This window comes from Notamacropus eugenii, chromosome 3 (genome assembly GCF_028372415.1).
Source record: "Notamacropus eugenii isolate mMacEug1 chromosome 3, mMacEug1.pri_v2, whole genome shotgun sequence".
In the NCBI taxonomy this organism is placed as follows: domain Eukaryota; kingdom Metazoa; phylum Chordata; class Mammalia; order Diprotodontia; family Macropodidae; genus Notamacropus; species Notamacropus eugenii.
In genome coordinates, this window is record NC_092874.1 from 436,161,685 (window position 1) to 436,183,871 (window position 22,187).

General features: G+C 42.5%; 1 protein-coding gene across 6 annotated transcripts in view; it reads left to right on the top strand.

Moving 5' to 3' along the window:
* SRGAP3 (SLIT-ROBO Rho GTPase activating protein 3) overlaps nucleotides 1–22,187 on the top strand; it is a 269,566-nt gene that overhangs the window by 109,056 nt on the left and 138,323 nt on the right. For all 6 annotated transcript variants that reach the window (XR_011964714.1, XM_072598587.1, XM_072598588.1 and 3 more), the window contains exon 2: nucleotides 10,279–10,471. Coding sequence is in view for 5 of the 6 variants with exons in the window: in XM_072598587.1 (XP_072454688.1) it covers nucleotides 10,279–10,471 (193 nt within the window). In the remaining variant the exon portion in view is untranslated. The remainder of the gene's footprint in view (nucleotides 1–10,278; nucleotides 10,472–22,187) is intronic.

The following is a 22,187-nucleotide window of genomic DNA, read 5'->3' on the forward strand; positions in this document are numbered from 1 at the left end:
TCTCAGAGAGGTTAAGCAATTGGGTGAGGGTCACACAGCTAATAAGTAAGTAGGAAGTCTCAGAGCAGGAACTAGAGACCAGGGGTCCTGACTCCTAGTTCAGGGTTAGCTTTTCATGTGTATACATCATGTTTCCCCAGCTAGACTATATGCCTTTTGAGGGCTGAAATAATGCCTACGCCTTGTGTCACTCGCAGAGCCTAGCGCCTTGGTACATAGTAACTACTGAATAAATGATTGTTGAATGAATGAATGAATGAATGAAATAGAAGTTGCCTTGATAGTTGCTTAACAGCTCTGATCGGAGATTGCTACCTGAGCTTGAGAAACATTCGGGAGCATCTTGTGGCTGTTGGATGTAGGAGTGTTGGGGGAAAGGAAGAAGAGCCTTTTCAGCTATCAGACCCATCTGGAAATTTAGTGTTAATGAATTCTGATCTCTTCCCCATTTCAATGCATCTGCCCCTTCAGGGACCATTGGGCAGCAAAGCCTCATATCAATCTAGTGATGAAATTGATCATGCCTCACTTTAACTCTGCATCTCTGTGAGTCGGGTGAGCATCAGACTTTCAGCTTATTCCTCACTGTCTGACTCCCTCTGGAAGGAGTGTGGGCAACCCCTTGCTAGCTTCCTGATGCTGCACAATCAGTGCTATTTGGACAGGGCTCCTAATTGCAGTGGTCTTGGCGCTGTGCGGAATTCCCCTCTCAACCTTGATCCTCAGAGATGTGATACCCCACTAAGCAGGGGGCAGTGGGAAAGGGTTTGAAGTGCTGGGTTATCTGCTTCCTGATCATTGTGGGAAGTGGGGAATTGCTCTTTATCCCAGCTCTAAATCCATGGATTAGACCATAGCTCACTTCCTAGAGTGTGGGGAATAATATTTATAAAAAGCACTTAGCACAATGCCTGGCACATGACAAGCACTATATAAATACGGATTCTCTCCTTCCCCTCCCTCTAGCAGTGGGGAAGTTTCTCATTTCTCTTATCTATCTATCTATCATCATCATCACCATCATCTGTATTATATAGCAAGATTATTATTTAAAAAACACAGTCACATTTTATAGCGAATTGAAGTCCCTGGTGGAAAGAAGAGGGGAAATTCTAAGCACTTCATTTGGCTCCTTAGCAGCCAAAGGAAAGCTGGAATGGAAGAGTCATTTGACCTCCTAGGGCCTCAGTTTCCTCATCTGTAAAATGAAGAAATTGGAGCAGATGACCTCCAAAGTCCTAGCCATCTCTAGACCTACAATCCTATGAGCCTATGGAAGGTGAAACAGCTGACCAAGATGTGAGGAGAGTAATGAGCCCTTTACATCGTGGGGTAGCAAAAAGACCATAGGATAAGAGAGGCAGGAGACTTAACTCTGCCAGTCACTAGCTTGCCATAGTATGCTAGCCACTAAAACTCTCTGGGTCTCAGTTTCCTCATCTAGAAAATGAGGGTTGGGTTGGCTGACCTCTTAGGACCCTTCAATCTCTAAATCCATGAGCCTTTGCTAAGTTCCTTCCTAGCTCTTAAGTCTATGATCCTATTATCTCTAAGGCCTCTTGCAGCTCTATCATTCAGTGAATGGTTTTTGAAATTAAAGTTGGTTAAAGGGGGAGTGAAAAACAAAACAGGACAAAAAACCAGGGTGGTGGGCACAGGGCTAGACCAGAATAGGCGTTTAATAAATGCGTTAGCTGGTGTGGGTATCAGGTCATGTTATCCTTTGGCACAGAGAGACAGAGAGACAGACAGACAGACACGCAGAGGGAGGGAGAGACATGGAGGGAGAGACAGAAACAGGGAGAGGGAGAGAGAAGGGAGGGAGGAGAGAGGCAGGAGAGAATGAAGAGAGAGGAGAGAGGAGGGGAGAAGAGAGGGGGAGGGAAAGAGAGAGAATATGATGCCCTGCGTTAGCTCAGCTTTGCAAACCTGTTTGCTGTCAGTTCCTGAAAAAAGAAAAGATGACAAAAGAAAAAAGCCGAACAGGAACTGGAACAGGATTGATTAAGCTCCCAACTTGCCTGATGCTAGGAGCTCTGGGATGTGGCTTTGGCTTCCAGAGGAGCAGGAGTGGAGGAGGGGGCAGGTGGGAGGAAGGGAGGGGAGCGTGGGGGAGATTTTTGGCCAACCTCGGCTGTCTCTCCATGGGAGCTGGGGCGAGTGGCCTCCAGCTGAAAGGAAGCCTGTGGAGGGCGGGGGAGGGGGTTGGGAGGGAGCCCCCCGAAAGCTTTCATCGGCTCCCCGTTGCTAGAGAAACGGCTTCTTTTGTCTGTGTATGCCTGGAGCAGCTGCTGCTTTCAGAGCTGGGGCCCTTCTCACGGAGGGGAGATTGTGTGCAGTCAATGCAGGGGAAGGAGGCCAGGGCCAGAGTGGGCCCCCAGTGAAAAGGCCAGTGGGAACACAGGCTATTCACCCGGCTCTGGATGGGAGGGCGGGGGCCTCTGGAGCCCTTCCCGCTGGGTCTCTGATGAAATTAACAGCCTGCCCTGGGAGCAAGCCCTGGCTCCTAGCCTGCTGCCTTGGGCCTTCTCTCTTTCCTTCCTCCCTCCCTCCTCATCGCCCCAATGGATCCTTTCTATGGGCCCTCCTCCGGCTTTCTGTCTGTGTGGCTATATGATAGGAGGGATGGAAGAGGGCAGGGCAGAAAGAGGGAAGTAAATATAGAAAAATCTGTTTCATACTGGGTTCCAAGATTGAAGTGGGAGTGGCTATAGTAAATCACATCATGAGATCCGGGTTTGGATTTGGGGAGAGCTCCAGATCAAATCTATTATAGCACTGGCTTTGTAGGATCATAGATTTAGAGCCAGAGGGGCCTTTAGACATCCTCTAGTCCAACCCTGTAATGCAGATGAGGAAACTGAGACTCAGAGAAGTTAAAGCATTTGCATAGTGATTTTTTTTTTTGGAGGGGAGTGGTGGTTATTGGCCAAGTCTTGGAATAAAGAGCCGGGTAGTGCAAATTATCCTTACTGCCCTTAAAAATCTCCCTCCTCCCGGGTCACTGAAATTTCCATCTTTGGACTAAACTGTAAAAGGGTTCAAACTGGTTAAGGTGGTCTGTACAGGTTAACAGGTTAAGCCATTATGAACCATTGTTGTCTTAGCTGGGTCTTAGTTGATCAGATTAGCTATTGGAGAAGGCCTCTGAAGGAACAGAACATGGGCCAGTTTTGATGGTGGGGAGGGCACTGGCCTGGCTAGGGGCCTGGAGAGGTGCAGTAGATGAAGCATTAGACTTAGAGTCTGGTTGAATTTTTGCCTCAACTTCTTGCCATCTATGTAACCCTGAGTAAATGGCTTATCCTTTTCCAGCCTCAGTTTTCTCATCTATAAAATGGGAATTAGTAACAAGTCAGCAGACATTTATGTTGAACCCAGTTCTACCAGGATCTGAGCTCTTTCTTGAGGTATATTTGGTCCTGTGGTCAGTGTAGAATATGCCACATAAAAGAATGGGGATGTAGGAAATGGTGGCCAACTTCCCCAGGTGTGTCTGTTGAACCTTGGCAATAGCTCAGTTGGCCCACTACAGAGTGGACAGCTTTCTCACTACAGCCCTATCCAGCATTCCCAAGGTCAAGTTAATGGACAGAATTCTGTGGGGCTCAGGTCCCAGGGTCTGGTGGAGAGCAGGGTTGGCACAACTGCCTTTGGCCCCCGCACAGACTTGGTCGCTTAGTTGCAGAAGGAGCAAGTGAATGAAATAATAGATTATACTTTGAATTTCTTAAGCATAATATATTTTTTCTATAGTCTTTACATATTAGTTCTCTTATGTTGTCATCCTAACCCTAGGAGAGCTGGGAAGTCTGAAGATAGGCCACATTTTTCTCCCAGAATTTGGCTTGTCTAAAACGCAAATGTAGCCTGCCTGATTGGTACTACTTTTCAATGTAGATGCATATTTTCCATTCAAAGGGATAATCATAACTGCCACTTACATAGCACTTTAGGGTTTGTAAAACACTTTATCTACTTTGCATCATTGGGAAGGGCTTCTAAGCAACCTTTTTGGCTTAGTGCTACAGATATTATCTCCATTTCATGTACAGGCAAACTGAGACTCAGATAGGTCAAAGGACCTGCTAAGAACCATGCAGTTAGGACATGTATCTGAGGCAGGATTTTTAACCTAGGTATTTCTAACTCTGAAGCCTGTACTGTGAGGAATGGGAACATCAGTTGTTGCAGAGAGGAAGGCAGCTGGAGAGGATGAGTGAGGGAGAGAGAGAGAAGGTTCATATGGGTGTCCTGGGGCAAATGACCTTTGAGTCCATTCTAATTATAGAGAGCTCTATGGAGAAGTTTGGGGACACTGAGTTCTTCCTGATTTGGCAGAGAAGTAGGGGAAGACCATATGAAAAAAATCTCCCAAATTAATAATAATTAGAAATACAAATTAAAATAATTCTGAGATTCCCCTTTGTATTCATCTGATTGACAAAGATGGAAAAAGAGGAAGTAATTGTTGGAGGGGTTGAGAGAGGAGTCATACTTGATGGACTTGGTGGAACTATGAGTTGGTTTATCCACTATGGAAAACAATTGGAACTATAACCTCGCAATGACTAAACTGAATCTCCCCTTTGACTCAGTGGCACTATTATTAGGCATATATCCCACAGAGATTAAGGGAAGAGGGGAATATATGCAAGAATATTTATAGCAGCACATTTTGTAGCAGCAAAGACCTAGAAACAAATTAGGTGCCAATGACTGAATGAATCATTCATTAGTCAGTCAATCAGTAAGCATTTATTAAGGCCCAACACTATGCCAGGCAATGTATTAAGCCCTGGGCAGTCACTGTATTAAGCAAGGGGCAGTCACTGCTTTCAAGGAGCTCACAATCTAATGGGAGAAGACAACATGCAAACGATTACATAGAAACTGTATAGAGATAATCAGTAGTGGAAAGGTATGTGATTGTCATAGAATAATAGGGAATATAGAACAATATTGTTTCATAATAAATGACAAATATGATGACTTCAGAGAAGCATAGGAAGACTTCCATGAACTGATGTAGAGGGAAATAAGCAGAACCAGAGGAAAAATGTACATAATAAGAATGAGAGTAATATAAATGAAAACAGTTTTGAAAGACCTCACAATTCTCATCAAAGCCACAAACAATGGTAGCTTCAAGAGACAGAGGGCAAAACATTGTTTCTGCCTCTTGACAGACGTAATAGACTTGAGGTGCAGGATGAAATATTCTCGGATGTGATCAATGTATTGATTTGTTTCTCTGGATTACATATTTATTTATTTTGTATGCAAAAGGGCTTCTCTTGGTGTGGGTGGTAGTAGGTTAAGTAGTGAGGGATATAAAAAAGACCATCAATAAAACATTTTTAAAAGCACTAAAGAAAAAAGTATAGAAATAGGCACAAAGCCTGTTTTACTACATTGTTAAATTTAAAAATATTTTACATATATAAATGTATATTCACTCCAATGTGGTCATAACAAAATTGCTGTGTTTGTGCATGATTCTGTACTTTCTGGGTTTTTTTGTCTATTATATATATATACATATATATACACACACACACACACACACACACACATATATATACATATATAGTAAATATGTATCTATGTATCTACTAGATATATATGTATAAATATATTATTTATACATATATATCTATGGGCAGCTAGGTGGTGCAGTGGATAGAGCACCCATGCAGGAGTCAGGAGGACCTAAGTTCAAATCTCAGCTCAGACGCTTGACACTCACTAGCTGTGTGACCTTGGGCAAGTCACTTAACCCCAATTACCTCATCCTGGGTCATCTCCAGTCATCCTGATGAATATCTGGTTACTGGATCCAGACGGCTCTGGAGAAGTGAGGCTGGTGACCTGCACAGCCCTCCCTTATTCAAAACAAAGTCAAGTGCAAGTCACGTCATCATTTCTCTGATGGTATGGTCTTCTTCGGCAACAAAGGATGAACACACACAATAAATACGGTATTATCTAATAATATATTATCTACTAGATACATATATAAGTATATTATTATCTAATATCTATAGATACATGTGCATATTATTCAATAATACTTTATTATCTAATAATCTAGCTATGTATGTATGCCATTTTTGTTATATATATCATATCATACACACACATGTTATAAGAAACTGGATGTGACAAGTTTGATTTCTTCAAGCCTCTTTATTCTTTGTACATTATGGTATTTATATTTGTTGATGGCTAAGTTTATGTTAAAAAAGAAAAAAAATTAACTAAAACAAGAAGAAAACCAAAAAAATTGGAGGTCATTCATCTTTAGTTGTGTCTCCAGTGACTGTGATTATGAGCACATTTGGTTAGGCCACACTGACTTTTGCTATGAAGGACTAGGAGTGAGGAAGGAGAGATGACGCTGTTAGCTGTTGACTTCCATTGGGAGGTGGAGGAATGTTCTGAGGCAGAGAAGTAGCAGAGGTAAGACTAGACATTTGTACGCCCTAGGCAAAGTCTGAGAATTATACACGCCTGTTTCTATTTGAAGCTTGTCTATTGCATACTGGTAAGCCAAGGTAGTAGAACTTAATTAGAAGGGATATTGGAGGTCACCTAGTCCAGTCCTTTCTTTTAATAGATGGGGAAACTGAGATCCAGGGAAGGGAGATGACTTGTCCTAAGGTTATGTAGTTAATAAGGAATAAAGTTGGGTCCTTGCATTCTGAATCGAATGGTTTTTTAGCTGCACTGTGGAACATCTAGATTTCAACAATATGTTGGACAAAACTACTTTGATATCCTTTTGAACAAGATGACAGCATGTGGTTTAGTTGATAGCACATTTGACTGGTTTTAGAATTGATCACTTGGACTCCAAATACATTAATTACAATGTTAAGTGAGATGGAGGTCTGGATCGGTAGACCTTAGGGCTTTGACCTTGGTCTTGACATGTTCACTGTTTTCCCACCACATCTTGAATGAAGATATAGTGTGCCTATTAGATTTGTCATCCAGAGATGGGCAGATTGTGTGATATGTTATGTTGGTTGGCATGATCCAATATACTCAGAAGTAGCCTGGTGAAGTAGATAGATCCCTGAACTTAGAGTCAGGAAGACTTGGGTTTGAATCCTGCCTCAGACATTTCTTTTATATATATAACCCTGGGTAAGTCACTTCCCCTCCATCTGCCTCAGTTTCTCCATCTTTAAAATGGAGATGATAGTAGTAACTAGATCCCAGGATTGTTGTAAGGATCAAGTAAGGTAATATGTATAAAGTGCTTTGCAAATATGAAAATACAATATTAAATTCAAACGAGATCACTAGTCAATCATCATTTAATAAGCCCCTACGATGTGCCAGGTACTGTGCTAACTGCTGGGGATATGAAGAAAGACAAAATACAGTCCCTGCTCTCAAGGAACTCAAAGTCCATTGAAGCACATTGCAACTTTAAAGCATTGCTAGTTACAAGCATGATGGTGATTGTGAAGATGATGACGATGACAGCAATGGCTACAACGACACTGGACCAGAGCTAAAAATGTGAAATGGAGCAGGAATCAGAACAAAACCCATCAACCCGCACTCTGCCTATTTATATGGCAACGAGATAGTGAAGACCCAGTTCAATAGTAACTCGTGCTGAAGACCTGGGATTTTCTTTGTGAAACAACGTTACCATATGCAAACCACCAATGGGATGTAGTGATTAAAAAAGCTCTCGTAACCTTAGTCGAAGCTGAATGTTCAAGTCATAAAAGGTGCCTTCTGCTCTGGTCACACATCACCTGGGGTAATGTCCCTCAGTCGTCAGCATGAATTAAGTACTTACTGTCTTCTGGGCACTGTGCTGAGTGTTGTGTGTTTGGGTTTGAGATCTCCATCCTTCCTAGTCTCAATCTTTATCTCTATCTTGTTTATACCTCATTGTTTGCATGTTGTCTCTCCCATTAGATTATGAGTTCCTTGAGGGCAGGGCTGTCGTTTTCATTCTTTGTTATCCTTAACACGTGGCACAGTGCTTAGCACATGGTAAGCACTTAATAAATATTAATTAACTGACTAAATTTATAATCTTAAGGTCCTACAATACCAGTTCTGAGGATTTATAAGCCTTCTAGAGACTGGCCATTATAGGTACTCAGAAACTGAGACGGAGATAATCTCTGTCCAGTTTAAGAAATGAGACCAGAAGGTGTTCAGAGTGCCTTAAACTCTAATTATTCTCACTTTTCCCTGTGGGTTTTGGAGAAGTGTGTAGACTCCTAGTCTCATGTTTTTTTCTGTTATACTATTCTGAATTTCAAATAAGGGATAACATAGTCACCCAAATTAGATTTTGCATGCCGACCTAAAGTATTGTCTCTTTTTCTCTAAGCCATTCTTTTCTAAGAGCATAACCACCAAATCTGCTTTATTTGTGTATTAATTATTTAGTTATCTTAATAGAAGGAGCTACGTGGTCCATCTCCTCTAGGATCATGGCTCTGCTCCCTGCCAGGAGCACTAAGAGATGGGAATGACGGAGTAGCTATCAGCTATAAAGGGCCGAGATTAGATGTTTTCAAATCACCCCAACTAGTCTCTCTGTCTCTCTTTTCATCTGTATGAGGAAGTCCCTGGTGTGGAAACTCCATCTACCAATGCAGGTCAACACTCACTCTGTAATTAGTAGTCTTAGAGACATAAGAGCATGAGAGGTCAAATGATGTAAACATGGTCACAGAGCTAGTGTGTGTCAGGCAGGACTTGAATCCACTTCACTCCCAGGGAACTCTCTCTTTACTCAACTGTATCTGCCTCCTTAGCTTTTTTCAGTCTCCTATTATAGGATTGGGCTAGTTGATCCTTCAGGTTTCTAGAAGCCTTAACATCTGAAGAGTCTTCAGTCACTGGTGACATTCTGCCCATATGTATCCATAGCCTATGGAATTAACTCTAAAACCTTGGTCACATGTGATTTCTACTCACCAAGAACCATTTGTTATTCTAGGTACCTCTTGCTTCAGTCTCGCGTCTGTTCCATAAAGGCAGGTGCATTGAGATGTCCTCTGCCCAGAGCTGGGTCAAGGTCCAGGCTAGGTAGGCAGCTGTTAAGAGTACAACAATGCAGAATGAGGAAGATTTTTTCAAGGGATTTTTTTTTTATTAAGCATCCATATTTTTAGTGGCAGAAAATTCTGTCTTCTGGCCATGTCAGTATTTCTTTTTTGACAAGCAGAGTAGCATATATTACAGTTAAGACTCAAGGCCTTGGTTGGATGGTAACATTTAGACAAGGCAATTTAAAATCTTATCTAGTGTTCACAAAGCCTTGTACCCTTTGTATCTGTTCCATATTTGTTTCCAAGCTCCTGGAGGTTAGGAGCCATGACTATACTGTGGAATTTTTGTGGTCTGTCCCATAGGCAGAATACCATCTTCAATCTGACAGCAGCAGCAGCAGTAGTGAGGATGATGGTGGTAGTGGTGGTAGTAGTGGTCTTAATTAATAAGAACAATGATAATAATGAAAGCTAGCATTTAATTGTGTGAGGCCTTTTGATACTTATGTGTAGGCAAGACTTTGCCTGATATTCTAGAAATTCAAAGCATTAGTTTATTTCCAAATGGAACTTTAATTAGGAATTTTTAGGCCCAAAAGCACCATACATTATGCCTGGGGGCAAGAAGAACAAAAAATGTTCTCCCTTGGGAGTAGGGATTGGAGCATCACCATGGGATGGAGAGATAGAAACCTAGGACATTGGCAAAAAAGCTGAGGAGAAAGAAGTTTTATTCTGGCTATACGCAGATAATGAGCTTTATTTGTGGGTTGCTGTGGCAAATTCTGTCAGTGCTCTCTAAATCTGATATCCTGTGGTTAAGCCCTGATTACTGAACTCTCCATATAGCATTGATTCAACAAATATTTACCCAGGGTCTTTAGGCTCAGTTTTGTGCAAAGCATTGGGGATAGGTGGAATGTAAGGCACAATCAGGTCTTGGGTCAGACGCTTTGAGTATTTTAAGAGGGACTTGGAGAAGTGCATCCAGAGGGAGCAAACAGAGTGGTAAAGGGTCTGGAAAACAGCATAGGAAGAATGGTGGAAGGAACTGGGGGTCCTTAGTCTGGAGAAGAGAAGACTTCTTTGGGTAGGAATGATAGCTGGCTTGGATATTAGAAAGACTAAAGCTCCTTGAGGGGCTTAGGAGGCCAGAGTAGACCTATCTAGGTTCATGTGTAACCAACAGTGCCTATGGCCCCCAACACTAGCCTAACGCCCCCCTTTCTTGCTTTGCCTGCAGAAATCCGGACTCAGTTGGCTGAGCAGTTTAAATGCCTGGAGCAGCAGTCCGAGTCGAGGCTGCAGCTGCTGCAGGACCTCCAGGAGTTCTTCCGAAGGAAGGCAGAGATTGAGCTGGAGTACTCCCGAAGCCTGGAGAAACTGGCTGAGCGTTTCTCCTCCAAGATCCGTGGTTCCCGGGAACACCAGTTCAAGTAAGCCGATGGAAGCCTCTGACCTCGTGGTTGAGTTGGTTTGACGTGGAGAGTCCTGACTCTTTCTATCCGGGTGGTCTCAGAAGGGCAGATTTAAGAGTGCCTTTATGTCTTTATGTCTATGCACCTACTGTGGCCTCAGTTTCTTCTCCTTTAAAGTAAATGGGTTGGACTGACACTACTACTAATGTTGCTATTACTAGTAGCTCACATTTAGTATGAAACTTTTTAAAAAATAAGTTCTTATTTATATCTTTTGGGTTTTTTTACATCACTATAATTTTCTCCAGTATCCTTCCCTTTCCCAGGAAGCCCTTTCATGTAACAAACAGTATTTTTTTAAAGATAAAAAAAGAGAAAAAAATGAACATAACTGATCAGTGCATTGACAGAGTGAACATATGGGCAACGTAAAACATCTGTGGGCCTTTCCCTCTTTGAAGGGTGGATTTGGGAATGTCTTTTTCATACATCATCTTTCCAGGCGTGCTGCTTCTTCATAATTTTGCAAGGCTCACTTTTTATTTGTGTGTGGTTTCTCTTTCCATTTACATTGTTGTATTCACTGTGTGTATTGTTGGCTTGACTCTGCTTACTTCATTCTGCATCAGTTGACAGAGATCTTTCCATGCTTCTCCAGATTCATCACACAAGTCATTTCTTACAGAACAGTAATATTCCATCATATTCACATGATACAATTTACTTAACCATTCCTTCATCAGTATACATCGGCTATGTTTCCAAGTCTTTGCTATTACAAAAATGATGCTATGAATATTTCGGTAGAGAGGACTCTTTTCTTCCTGGGTGCATAAGTCTAGTATTGGAATCTCTGGGTCCCATTTACAGTTTTTTTCTGCAAAGCAATCCTATGAAATTGAGAGAGACAGCATAGTATGGTAGATAAGATGTTGAACTTGAAGCCAAGAAGATTTGGGTTTAGTCCAGCCTCAGACATTTACTAGTTGTGTGATTTTGGGTAAATCACTCAACCCCTATATGCCTCAGTTTCCTTATTTGTAAAAGGAAGTGATTGGACCAGATGGATTCTAAAGTCGCTTCAGCTCTAAATCTATGATCCTATCATTCTATGAGGTGGATAATCAGAGGAAACTGACTTGCTAATGGTCACATAGGCAGCTAAGAGGTATAGTGGATAGAGTGCCAGATCTGGAGTCAGGAAGACTTGAGTTTGAATCTAGCCTTGGACACTTAACTAGCTGTATGAACCTGGGCAAATCACTTAACCTCCGTGTACCTCAGTTTCCCCATCTTTAAAATAGGGATAATAATAGTACCTACCTCCTAAGGTTGTTTTGAGGATAAAATAAAATTATTCTGGTGAAGTGCTTTGCTACCCTTAAAGCACTTTAGAAATTCTAGCTATTATTTTTATCTATTTTTAGAGACATATAATTAAGAATTGGTTCTTAAAGAGATCCAAAAAGAGGCTCAATACTATCACATTGGAATGTAAGCTTTTTGCTAATAGGGATTGTTTCATTTTTTACAGTGTATTCCCAGTGCCTAGCACAGTGCTTGGCACATAGTAGGTGCCTAATAAATACTTGTTGATTGATTCCACCTGTTTTCAGGAGGACCTGTCTCCTCCCTTTTCCATTTTGCCTGTGAATAAACCATCCCACTTCAGTCCCTAGCCTGGGTGCTGAGCTTTTCTGTTTCCTCCTCCTTGTAACTCCATCTGGTTTGGCACCAAGCTTGGCAGGTTTTGAGAGCTGTAGAAGCAAAGCCTTTTGGCTTCTGCCCCCTCCCCACCCCTAGATGTGTAGGCAGGATGCTGCTAACCACGTTCTTGCTGTATTTATCCTTGGAGTTCCTCACTGTAATTACTCTCCCCCTTCTAATTCATTCTCTCTCCTCCAGTCACCCTGCCTGGAGTTTCTTCTCCTTCCCTCTTCCTCTCTCCATTGACCGGCCCTCAACCACAGGGTCAGGGTGACTTCCCTCCTTCCGCCCCCATCCCCCCACCAATATTTGGGCCACTGCATTGTCTGTGTCTCTTCCTCTTGGTCTGGTCTCAGACTGCCTTCAGCTGCTCCTACCTTGCATTCAGGGAGGGGCCTCCCTTCTCCTCTGCTTGCCTATGGGCCTTAGTGTCTTTTAGCCTTAATTCGTATCTAGACTTCTAATGGTTTTATTTATACAGAATTTATCTCTCTAGCTAAACCATGAAGGCTGGGATCTCAGCTTATATTCCTTTTGTATATCTCACAGTTCCCATCATTTTAGTTAATTAAACAAGTCTTTTTAAAGAACTGACTATGTGACATACTTAACTACATACTGGAGACAAAAATGAAGCATTTTCCTCATGAACAGTCTGTGCACTAGATAGGACAGGATAGTTGTCAGCTAAATGGCATAGTGCATGGGGTGTTGGACTTGGACCCTGAGCAAGTCACTTCACCTTGCCTCTGGGCCTCAGTTTCCCTATTTGTAAAACGGAGATAATAATTGCATCTATCTCTTAGGATTACTGTGAGAATACAAAGAGAATAATATATGTAAAGTGTTTTGCAAACCCTAAAGAGCAATGTAAATGTTAGCTGTCATTAACTGTAATTATTATTATCATCGTCCTTATAACAGCCCTGACAGGTAAGTAGGTGTTGTTATCCTCATTTTATAGATGAAGAAACTGAGGCAGGCAGAGGCTAAGTGAATTGTCCAGGGTCACACAGCTAATGAACATCTAAGGCCATATTTGAACTTAGGTCTTCCTGAGTCCAGAGCCAGTGCCACCTGGTTACCTCCAAAGACAAGTAAGGGGCATCTAAGAGAGCACTTAGCTTTCCTTGAAGACTTTAGGTCACCAGATCCAGATAAACAAAGTCCTCACCTACTGAAAGAACTCACTGATATCAAATATATGCAAACTGATGGGTCAATAAGCTTAATTTCAATTCCTCAGAAAACTCAGAAAACAGGTCATTAAAGAGTTGGCTGATGAATGTCTAGGAAGGAAAATGGTGGTTACAAAGAGCCAATCTGGCTTCATCAAGAACATGTCATGCCAGACTAACTTCATTTCCATTTCTGGCATGGTTAATAGGCTGCTTGATTGGAGAAGGAGCATGCTGTGGTTATAGTTTATCTACATTTTAGTAAAGCTTTGGATAAAATATCTCATCCTATTCTTGTAGAGAAGATGGAAAGTAGATGATACATGCAGTTTAATGGACTGAAAATGGATTGAATGCCTGGACTCAAAGAGTACATGTTCATTGTCAACGTAGCAAGAGGTCTCCAGCTGAGTATCTGGGAAGTTTGTGCCAGCCCTGTGCTATTTAATATTTTTATCAATGACTTGGATAAAGGCATAGATGGCATAATCATTGCCTTTGCAGAATACACAAAGCTGGGAAAGAAAGAGTAACTGACACATTGGAAGAGTCCGACTCCAAAGAGATTTTAAGTAGCTGGAATGTTGAGTTAGATCAAATAAAATGAACGTCAGTAGGGATAAATATAAAGACATACCTGGGTCCAAAAAATCAACCTCACAGGGAACTGAAAATGCTTAGCCTGGAGATACAAAGCTTTGGGGGGGAGGGAAGGTAATTATCTTCAAACATTTGAAAAGGCTACCAGGTGGAAGAAGAATTTCTCTTGTTCTGTTTGGCCCCAAAGGGCATTGACTGGAGCAGTGGAAGAAAGCTGCCAAGAGGCAGATTCAGGCTTCATGTCAGGAAAACCTTCATAATCAAAACTTCCTGAATAGAATGGGTCGCCTACCAGAGAGCATGGTTTTTCCCACCTTGGATATTTTCAAGTGGGATTCTTTTATATATAGGTTGAACATTTATATATTTGGGGTTGGTCAACATCTTTTGTGTGAATCCTATGGACTCCTCAGAATAATTTCTCTTTTGTAAAATTCATAATTGAAGGAAATGTAAATTTCAGTTAGTGATTAGTGAAAATAAAGATGAGATTTTTTTCCTCCATCCAAGTTCATGGACTCCCCCCAAATCAATCCAGAGGTCCCTTGGCTGGGCTGTGAAGCCCAGGTTAAGAACCTCTGCACTAAATGGATTTTCTCAGCTTCCGGGAGTCTGTGATGCTATAACTCCAGGAGACTGGATATCTAATTAACACTTGGTTGCTGAAGGACTTATCATGAATTTGTGGGGTTAGGAGGGACAAGATTGCCCTGGATTTAGACATGGAGCTCTTCTCTATTTTTGTCTGAGTCCAGGATCCCAAGTGTGGAATTTCTCAGCATGGGTTGAGACAGGATTCTTTGAGAAAGATCTTCATATCTTTGCAAACTTGATGGTTTTAGTTTCTACATAACATATTCTATAATGTTGTTGTTGTTCTAAATGGAACTAAAGGGAACTTCCAATGAGTAGCTTCCTCTGAGGATACAGATGGACAGAGACTCTGCAATGTACAGTCTTAGAGAGTGTCCAGAGGCCAGGAGAGATTTAATGACTTGCCCAGGGTAGCAGAACTGGTAAGAATAAGAGTCAGGACTTGAACCCACATCTTTCTAGGACTCTATACACTATAATATGTGGCCTTTCATGAGGGTATTATATGCTATATTATAATAATATTATCTGCTACTTTTTCCTATAATTCCCTGGTAAAGTTCTATATCCCTTTCCCTCACTCCTGACCATTGAACTGAAAAGACGTTTCCCACCTCCCTCATACCTGAGATAAAAATTTTGTAGGAATTCTGGAACTGGGTTAACAGTATTCAGTGAGTGCTTGAGAACTGAAGAAGTTATCTTGGAAGCAGCAGAAAATATACCTGAGCTCCCAGGGAAATTTCTTTGCAATTATCTGCCCTATCCCTTCCCAAGGCTTTTGCTCCCTGTTTGCTCTGGCCAGAACTATAACTATGGAGTGACTAGGGCTTTGCTTCAGAGCACTGAAATTTATAGGGTGCTAACAGCATTGAAATTTCCTTTAGCAGCACAGAAACCACTAGGTTGAGCATAATTACTAGTGTAGTTGAAATATGAACCTACCGGGTGGTACCTTTCCCCACCCCTCCTATTCCCAGCCTCAGGTGAGTTTCTCTTTGGCCTTGCTCCAGTCTACTTTCCTTTTTCATATTTCGTTCTGATACCCATGAGCATCTGTGTCCTGTGATCTTTGATCTCTCCTTCCCATGGGATGGTGTCCCAGGTCTTTTCTTGTCCTCCTCAGTTGAATTTATCTTGTGCTGTTTGCTATGGACATGGAAATTTTCTAGTTACATTTCTTAATAGCCAAGGCAGCCTTGGTTCATTTAAAAAGTGTTTGAGTTCATTTTAGAGATTGAATTAGAGAAGTAGCTTTGAAATCTTTCCCACCTCCATGCATGTATCGTCCCCCTCCCTTCCAGTTTAGTTTTCCTTTAGAGCTGTTGGTCTGCTGGGCCATTCTGATCCTAGAAGGGATTATCTCCAGAGCCAGCATCCCCCAGGACTTCTCCATGGCCAGGGGCCTGGTTGAAAAAGGGGGGAGGGGAGTGGAGAAAGGGGCTTAATTGTTTTCCTGCTTAGTAATAAATAAATTTTATTCCTCATCCAGCAAATTAGGTATTTTTTTGAAGGGGAAGGAGAAGAAAATGAAGAGGAGGATGAAATAGGGAAAAGACAGGAAAATTGCAGAGTGGAATGGGGAAGAAAGGGGGGACAGGCAGGAGTCTCCAGCCCATCCTGCAGCCATTAATGAGCTCAGCCAGCTCCTTGTGGGTTCATTAGTTTTGGTCGCCAGATGGAACGGGAGCAGCATCTGGCAGATGGGCAAAGTAGGCTCTGTGACATCCTGTGAATGTCTAATTAGAAGTCCATTCCAGGCATGTACAGCTAGAGAAGGCCCACTGCATGATGCTAATTCAGTTAGGGCCCAGAGGGTGAGTGCTGTTCAGTCAAGAGTCCAGCGTGGGCCTTTGGATGCCAACTGTCTTTTTAATCTTGAGGGTGGAGAATGCATAGAGAGATGTCTGATTTGCTGGTGACCAGCCCACAGGTGACCACTCCTTCCACCGAGCTCATAGTCTTTCTCTGTTATGTTATTCCTTTTATACTTATCATATATGCACAGTTTTGAGACTTTCCTCATTGTGGTTAGGTCAGCTGCTCATGTGATGTGTCTTGCTTCTGAGTACTCTGTGAGGCCCTTGAGGACAGAGGTCATTTGTCATGATTCTCTGTGTCCAGAGACGCAGGGATACAATGTCCAGGAGCCCGTTGGCAGTTCCTGAAAAATTACTTTGAATTTTAGAGTGAGAAGGGACCTTCAAAATCATGCCATCCAACTCCTGTCATGATAAGATGAGGAAACTGATCTGCTCAGAAGAGGAGTTGCTTACCAAGGTCTCACAGCTTAGTTTGTTAGTAGAACTGAGACCAAAACCCAGATCTGATTTTTAGACTTTGGGGTTTTGCATTTCATTACACTGCTTCCCATTTGCAAAAAATAAAAATAATAGCCTACATTTCTTGCACACTTGGTTTTCACAATGACCTTATGAGAGGTAGGACAAGTATTATTGACCTCATTTTAGAGATGAGCAGACTGAAAAAAATAAGAGAGAGAAGTAGGGAGGATAAAAAGAAGGAAGGAGAAATGGAATGAGGGAAGGAAGAAAGGTGGAAATGAAGGAAGGATGGGATGGGGGAAGGAGGGAAAGAAAGGGACAGAATGAAAGAAGGAAGGAGAGTAATGAAGAAAAGAGGGAAAGAAGGAAGGAGGATGAAATGAAAGAAGGAAGGAGAGAAATAAAGGAAGGATGCAATAAAGGAAGAATGGAAATAAGGAAGGAAGGAAAGATGGAAGGAACAACAAAATGAAGGAAAGAGGGAAAGAAAATAAGAAAGGGTAGAATAAGGGATAGATAGAGTGATGGAAAGATTGAGGAAAGGAGGGAGGAAAGAAATGTGATTAAACTACTAAATTTAATGACAAGGTTGAATGATGAGTTTTTGATTCTCAAGGAATATGTCAGACAGATCAGAATGATGCCCAGGATGTCAGAATTGTAGCTGAGAAGCCAAGAATGGCAGGCCACAGCTACTCTCCCTACCCCAAACCCCACCTTGGAGCTGGAGAAAGAAGGAAGGGAAGCACAGGTATCTCTAGGCTGTACAAGAATGCCCTGTTATCCTACTGGGTTAATATCGTCATAGATGTGAGTACATTGCCAACTGAAATAATAACAATAATTTATACATATATATATACATATATATATGTACATATACTGTCTCATTTGGAAGGTCCAGATTATTCTTATGATTTGTTTAACTTGAAAAGAAAGGATCTCAAGTAAATGTGGGTAATGAATGTAGGATATCAAATTGTGAGCAATAGAAGGCTGGCTACAGAGTAAGGAAGATCTGAGTTCAGGTCTTCCCTCTGACACATACTAACCGGGTGACCCCAGGCAAGTCACTTAATGTTTCAGCACCCTAGGCAACTTTTCAATATTATAAATTACACTGATGGAGGAAGTTTCTACTTCAGAAGTTCTTTTCACCAATGAAATCACTTGCCCGGACTAGAACCCTGCCTCCTCATCTCAGAGTTTCATAGTGCAGCGTTCTTTTCAAACCACTTTCTTCTTTGTCATCTGTCTTGATCATCCCAGCATCTAGGTGCCTCCTAGGATCTACTCTCTCTCTATGTACCTGTTTATTTACACGTTGTCTCCCCCATTAGAATATAAGCTTCCTGAGGGTAGGGATGATTTTTGCTTCCTCTTCCAGCTCTAACTCTACAATGCTGGGATCCTACCTCCAAATCCAATATGCTAGCCACTCTGCCCTTTTGCCTCTCCCAACTAGGGACCCTTGGCATCACCTGGCCCTTCAGGAATTCAAGATGATAAGCTTCATTTCCTTTACTGGACTCTCCTCTCCTCAGAGTCACCAAGTTTCAAACTTGGAAGAAGCCTCAGAGTCCCATCTAGTCTCACACGAACTTACTGTTCTTAGTGAGTGACCTTTGCTTGAAGACATAGCGAGGAAGGGAAGCCCCTGCTTAACAGGTTGAGGCAGCCCATTGCCCAGCATTGGCAAGTTTTTACTTCCATCATGTCTCAGTCTACATTTTGCCTCCGGTACTCAGTGATTCAAGTTCTGCCATCTGGGGCCAAGCAGAAAAAGTCTGACTCCTCTTCCATGTGACAAATCCTTCACATATTTGAACACAGTTATCATGTTCCCATTGAGTCTTCCTTTCTCCATGCCAAACGTCTTCAGTTCCTACAGCTGATCCTAGTACATGACTCCTGGTCCATCACCATCCTGGAGTCCCTTATCTGGATCCTTTCCAGTTTATGGATGTCTTTCCTAAAATAGAGCAGACAGAACTGAACATGATCCCCACCTGAGGCCTTTGGCCCCACAACCAGAGCTAAGTATAGTGGGACTCTCATCTCTCTATTTCTGGGTGCTGTTTCTGTTGGTGCAACCCAAGTTTTGTAATTCAATCTTCCTTGTATGTGGGATGGGTCAAACATGGATAGGATTGCATACCCCCCTGCACCCCAAACTGGCCTATTCCCATGATTCCAGGCTGAACGTTAGAGTGGCCTGAAGCTCTGGCCTCCCTCTCCTTGTCTTACCTCTCAGCAAGTCACTCCTGGTTCATGCCCAGTTGTTTGCTGACTGCGGCCTACAATTTGTGAGCCATTTAGGCACTGGGCCACTTACTCATGTGCCACAGAGCTTTTAAAAAGCAAGAACATTGTTTTTATTGCTTTGGGGGAGGGGGAGCAAGTGGGGGACTTCCCAGTGAATTGATTTTGTGGGCTGATAAATGTTTATAGTCTTCCTTAAGGCTGTTCTAGGGCTCCTACATACTGGAATAACATCCCTTGACATTTCAAAGCAAGGCTTAACTGAGCTTGCATTTATGTACCTTAAGCAGATTTTGGTTAAACCTAGGAATCACATTCCCTTCAGTGGAAGTTGCCCTGAACCAGAGAAGTATAAAAATGTCCCTTTAGGCAGAGGTGTGCTAGTATATGTTTAACAACTGCCTCTCCAAGGTGGGGATACACACACGCACACACAGTGCTTTTAAATCTAATCTTCACTGCTAACATTCACAACTTTCTTAAGTCTAAAGATAGTCAGCAAAACAGCAAATCAAGCTCCAATTTGAAGTGTTTGCTGATTTCTGGGGCGTGATTTAACAATGGAGAACTGGCTCCAACATGTCCTTGCGTATAGGCCATGGGGTGATGTCCCATTATTCTCCTAGGTGAGTCTCACCCTAGATGTCAGTGTGGTAGTAACTGAAATGCTCAGATAACTCCTCTGAGTAGGTTCATTAGTCTCTGTCACTGCAAGTATTCAGGCAATAAGCATTTAATAAACACTTACGATGTGCTAGGCACTGTGCTGGGGATACAGAGAGAGGCAAAAAAACAGCTCCTGCCCCCAAGGAGTTCCCAGTCTAATGGGGAGACATTGTGCAAACAACTGGGTACAAAAACTAGAAAGGCAATATAAATTGGAGCTAATCAGCAGAGGGGAGGCACCAGCATTAGGAAGATCAGGAAGAGCTTTTGGTAGAAGGTAGGATTTGAGCTAGGCCTCCAAGGAAGTCAGAAGACAGAGAGGGAGAGAATTCCAGGCATGGAGAACAGCCTATGCAGATACACAGTTGGGAGTTGGAGTGTCAGATATGAGGAATAAATAGCCTGCTGGACAATGCTATTGGATCATAGGGTATCGTGGGGAAGGGCTTTTTATATTTTTCCCTGGGAGTAATAGGGAGCCACTGGAGTTTATTGAGTATGTGCATGATTGTATTGGATGGGGGGAGTGGGAACGACAGTGATAGGGTCAGATATGAGCTTTAGGAAAATCTCTTTGACAGCTGAGCAGAGGTTGAACAGTGGTGGTTTGGCTGCCTGTCAGAAATGCTCTCAGAGAGAATTCCTGCCTAGCATGTAAGGTTTTTTCTTTAGCTTTTGGTTCTACTTCTGGCTCCATAGCTACAGCAAAAACTTCAACAGGACAGGGGAAATTTTTGATGAAATCGATCTCTCCTGCTGTCTCCTTCTCCTCATGTCCATTGCTACCTTTTCCCTTCCGTTGTTAACTAGCAATTACACTAACTAGTTGTTAGTATGCCATTGTATCTTTTGGGAGAATTCTAGGATTAAACAACATGTTATGAAGGTGGCCCCATGCCTGGAATGCACTCGCTCCTCATCTCTGCTTCTTAGAATACAGTTTCCTTCAGAAGCACCACCTTCTTCTACATGAATCCTTTCTTGATTGTCTGGCTATTATGGCCCCTTCACCAATTATCTTGTTATTTATTTTGTATGTATGCGCATGGTTTTTCTCCCTATGAGGCAGAAGCATCTCGAAGGGAGGCAGTGTTTCATTATCTTTACTCAGCCCCTACCACAGTGCCTGACCCATAGAGGGACTTAATAAAGGCTTGTTGATCTGTTGATGGGGTTCAGGACTCGGGGCCCATCCTTTCCCTCCCTGCTTCCTTCTTCCAGGAAATCTTAAGATGACCTGGAGAGGTGTGCAGGGCAAGCTCTGATAGCTACAAAAAGTTGGGGTCAGTTACATGAGATCACCATACAGGCAAACTAGGGTAGCCCTGATGGGGCAGAGGCGTAACAGAAGAATAACCTTCAGTAGTGGTGGTGAGGTCTGGATGGGCTAATAGTATAGACAGGCATCTCAGGTCATTTTTTGCCCCTTTGGTCAGAGACATCTCTTTCTATGCCGTGGGGCTGTCTATTGGAGTCGGTGCTTTCTCACCAGAAAAGGAAGGGCAGGGGTAAAAGTAGTAGGGGACAGATGGAGAAACATAGGGCTCAGAGTGGTAAGTCTAGTTCCCCGTGGTCAGAGGATAACTCGAGAGTATGGGGATAGAGATTAGCTGGACTTCCAGATACAGAGAGGGAGGTTACAGTGGTGTGTGGAGATGACAGTTCTCTATTTTGAAATTTCTATGGGAAATTCTTCTCTGGCTGCCCCAATGTGCTGAGAGAAAGGGAAAATCTCTCACAGCAGGAAGATGGGGAATGAATGAGAATAAGGAGAAAAAGGGAGAGAAGAAAAGAGCTGAGAGATGCATGTTTTCTATGGGGCAGGAGAATAAAGGAGGACAAGGAGGAGAGTAGAATGTGAAAGGGAAAGGCAAATGCAATAAACTTTTATCAGCATGTACATTAGCTCTCTTCTAGACTGCAGGGCTGACGCCATCCCATGCCAACCTTCTTCTACTCTTCCACATGTATCCTGGATTCTTGCCGTCAGTGATTATATGTTTGGGAATTACAATTTCATTTTATCAGCATAATTAAGGAGGTAAATCTTCTCATTCCCCCCTCCCTGACCCTTCTAAGCCTTCTGATCTCTCTAGACTTCCATCATAAAATGCATTTCCAAGTCAAATTGCAATGCTAGGCTATCTAGTTTTGAATCAATTCATCAGTAAGCATTTATTAAGCTCCAACACTATGCCAGGAACTGTGTTAGGTTCTGGGAATAGGGACCAAAGTGAGACAGTCTCCGCCTTTAAGAAGCTTACAATTTAATTGAGGGATATGTATAGTACACATAGCAGAGTGATGCCCAGAGAAGGGAGTTTTGACACAGACAGCAACAAGGATTGTGAATGAAGCCATAGGGCAGTGGGTTGTCACATCCTTTCCAGTAGCAAGAGATGGAAATATGGGGAGGGAGGGTGCCCAGAGGTAGACTGGATG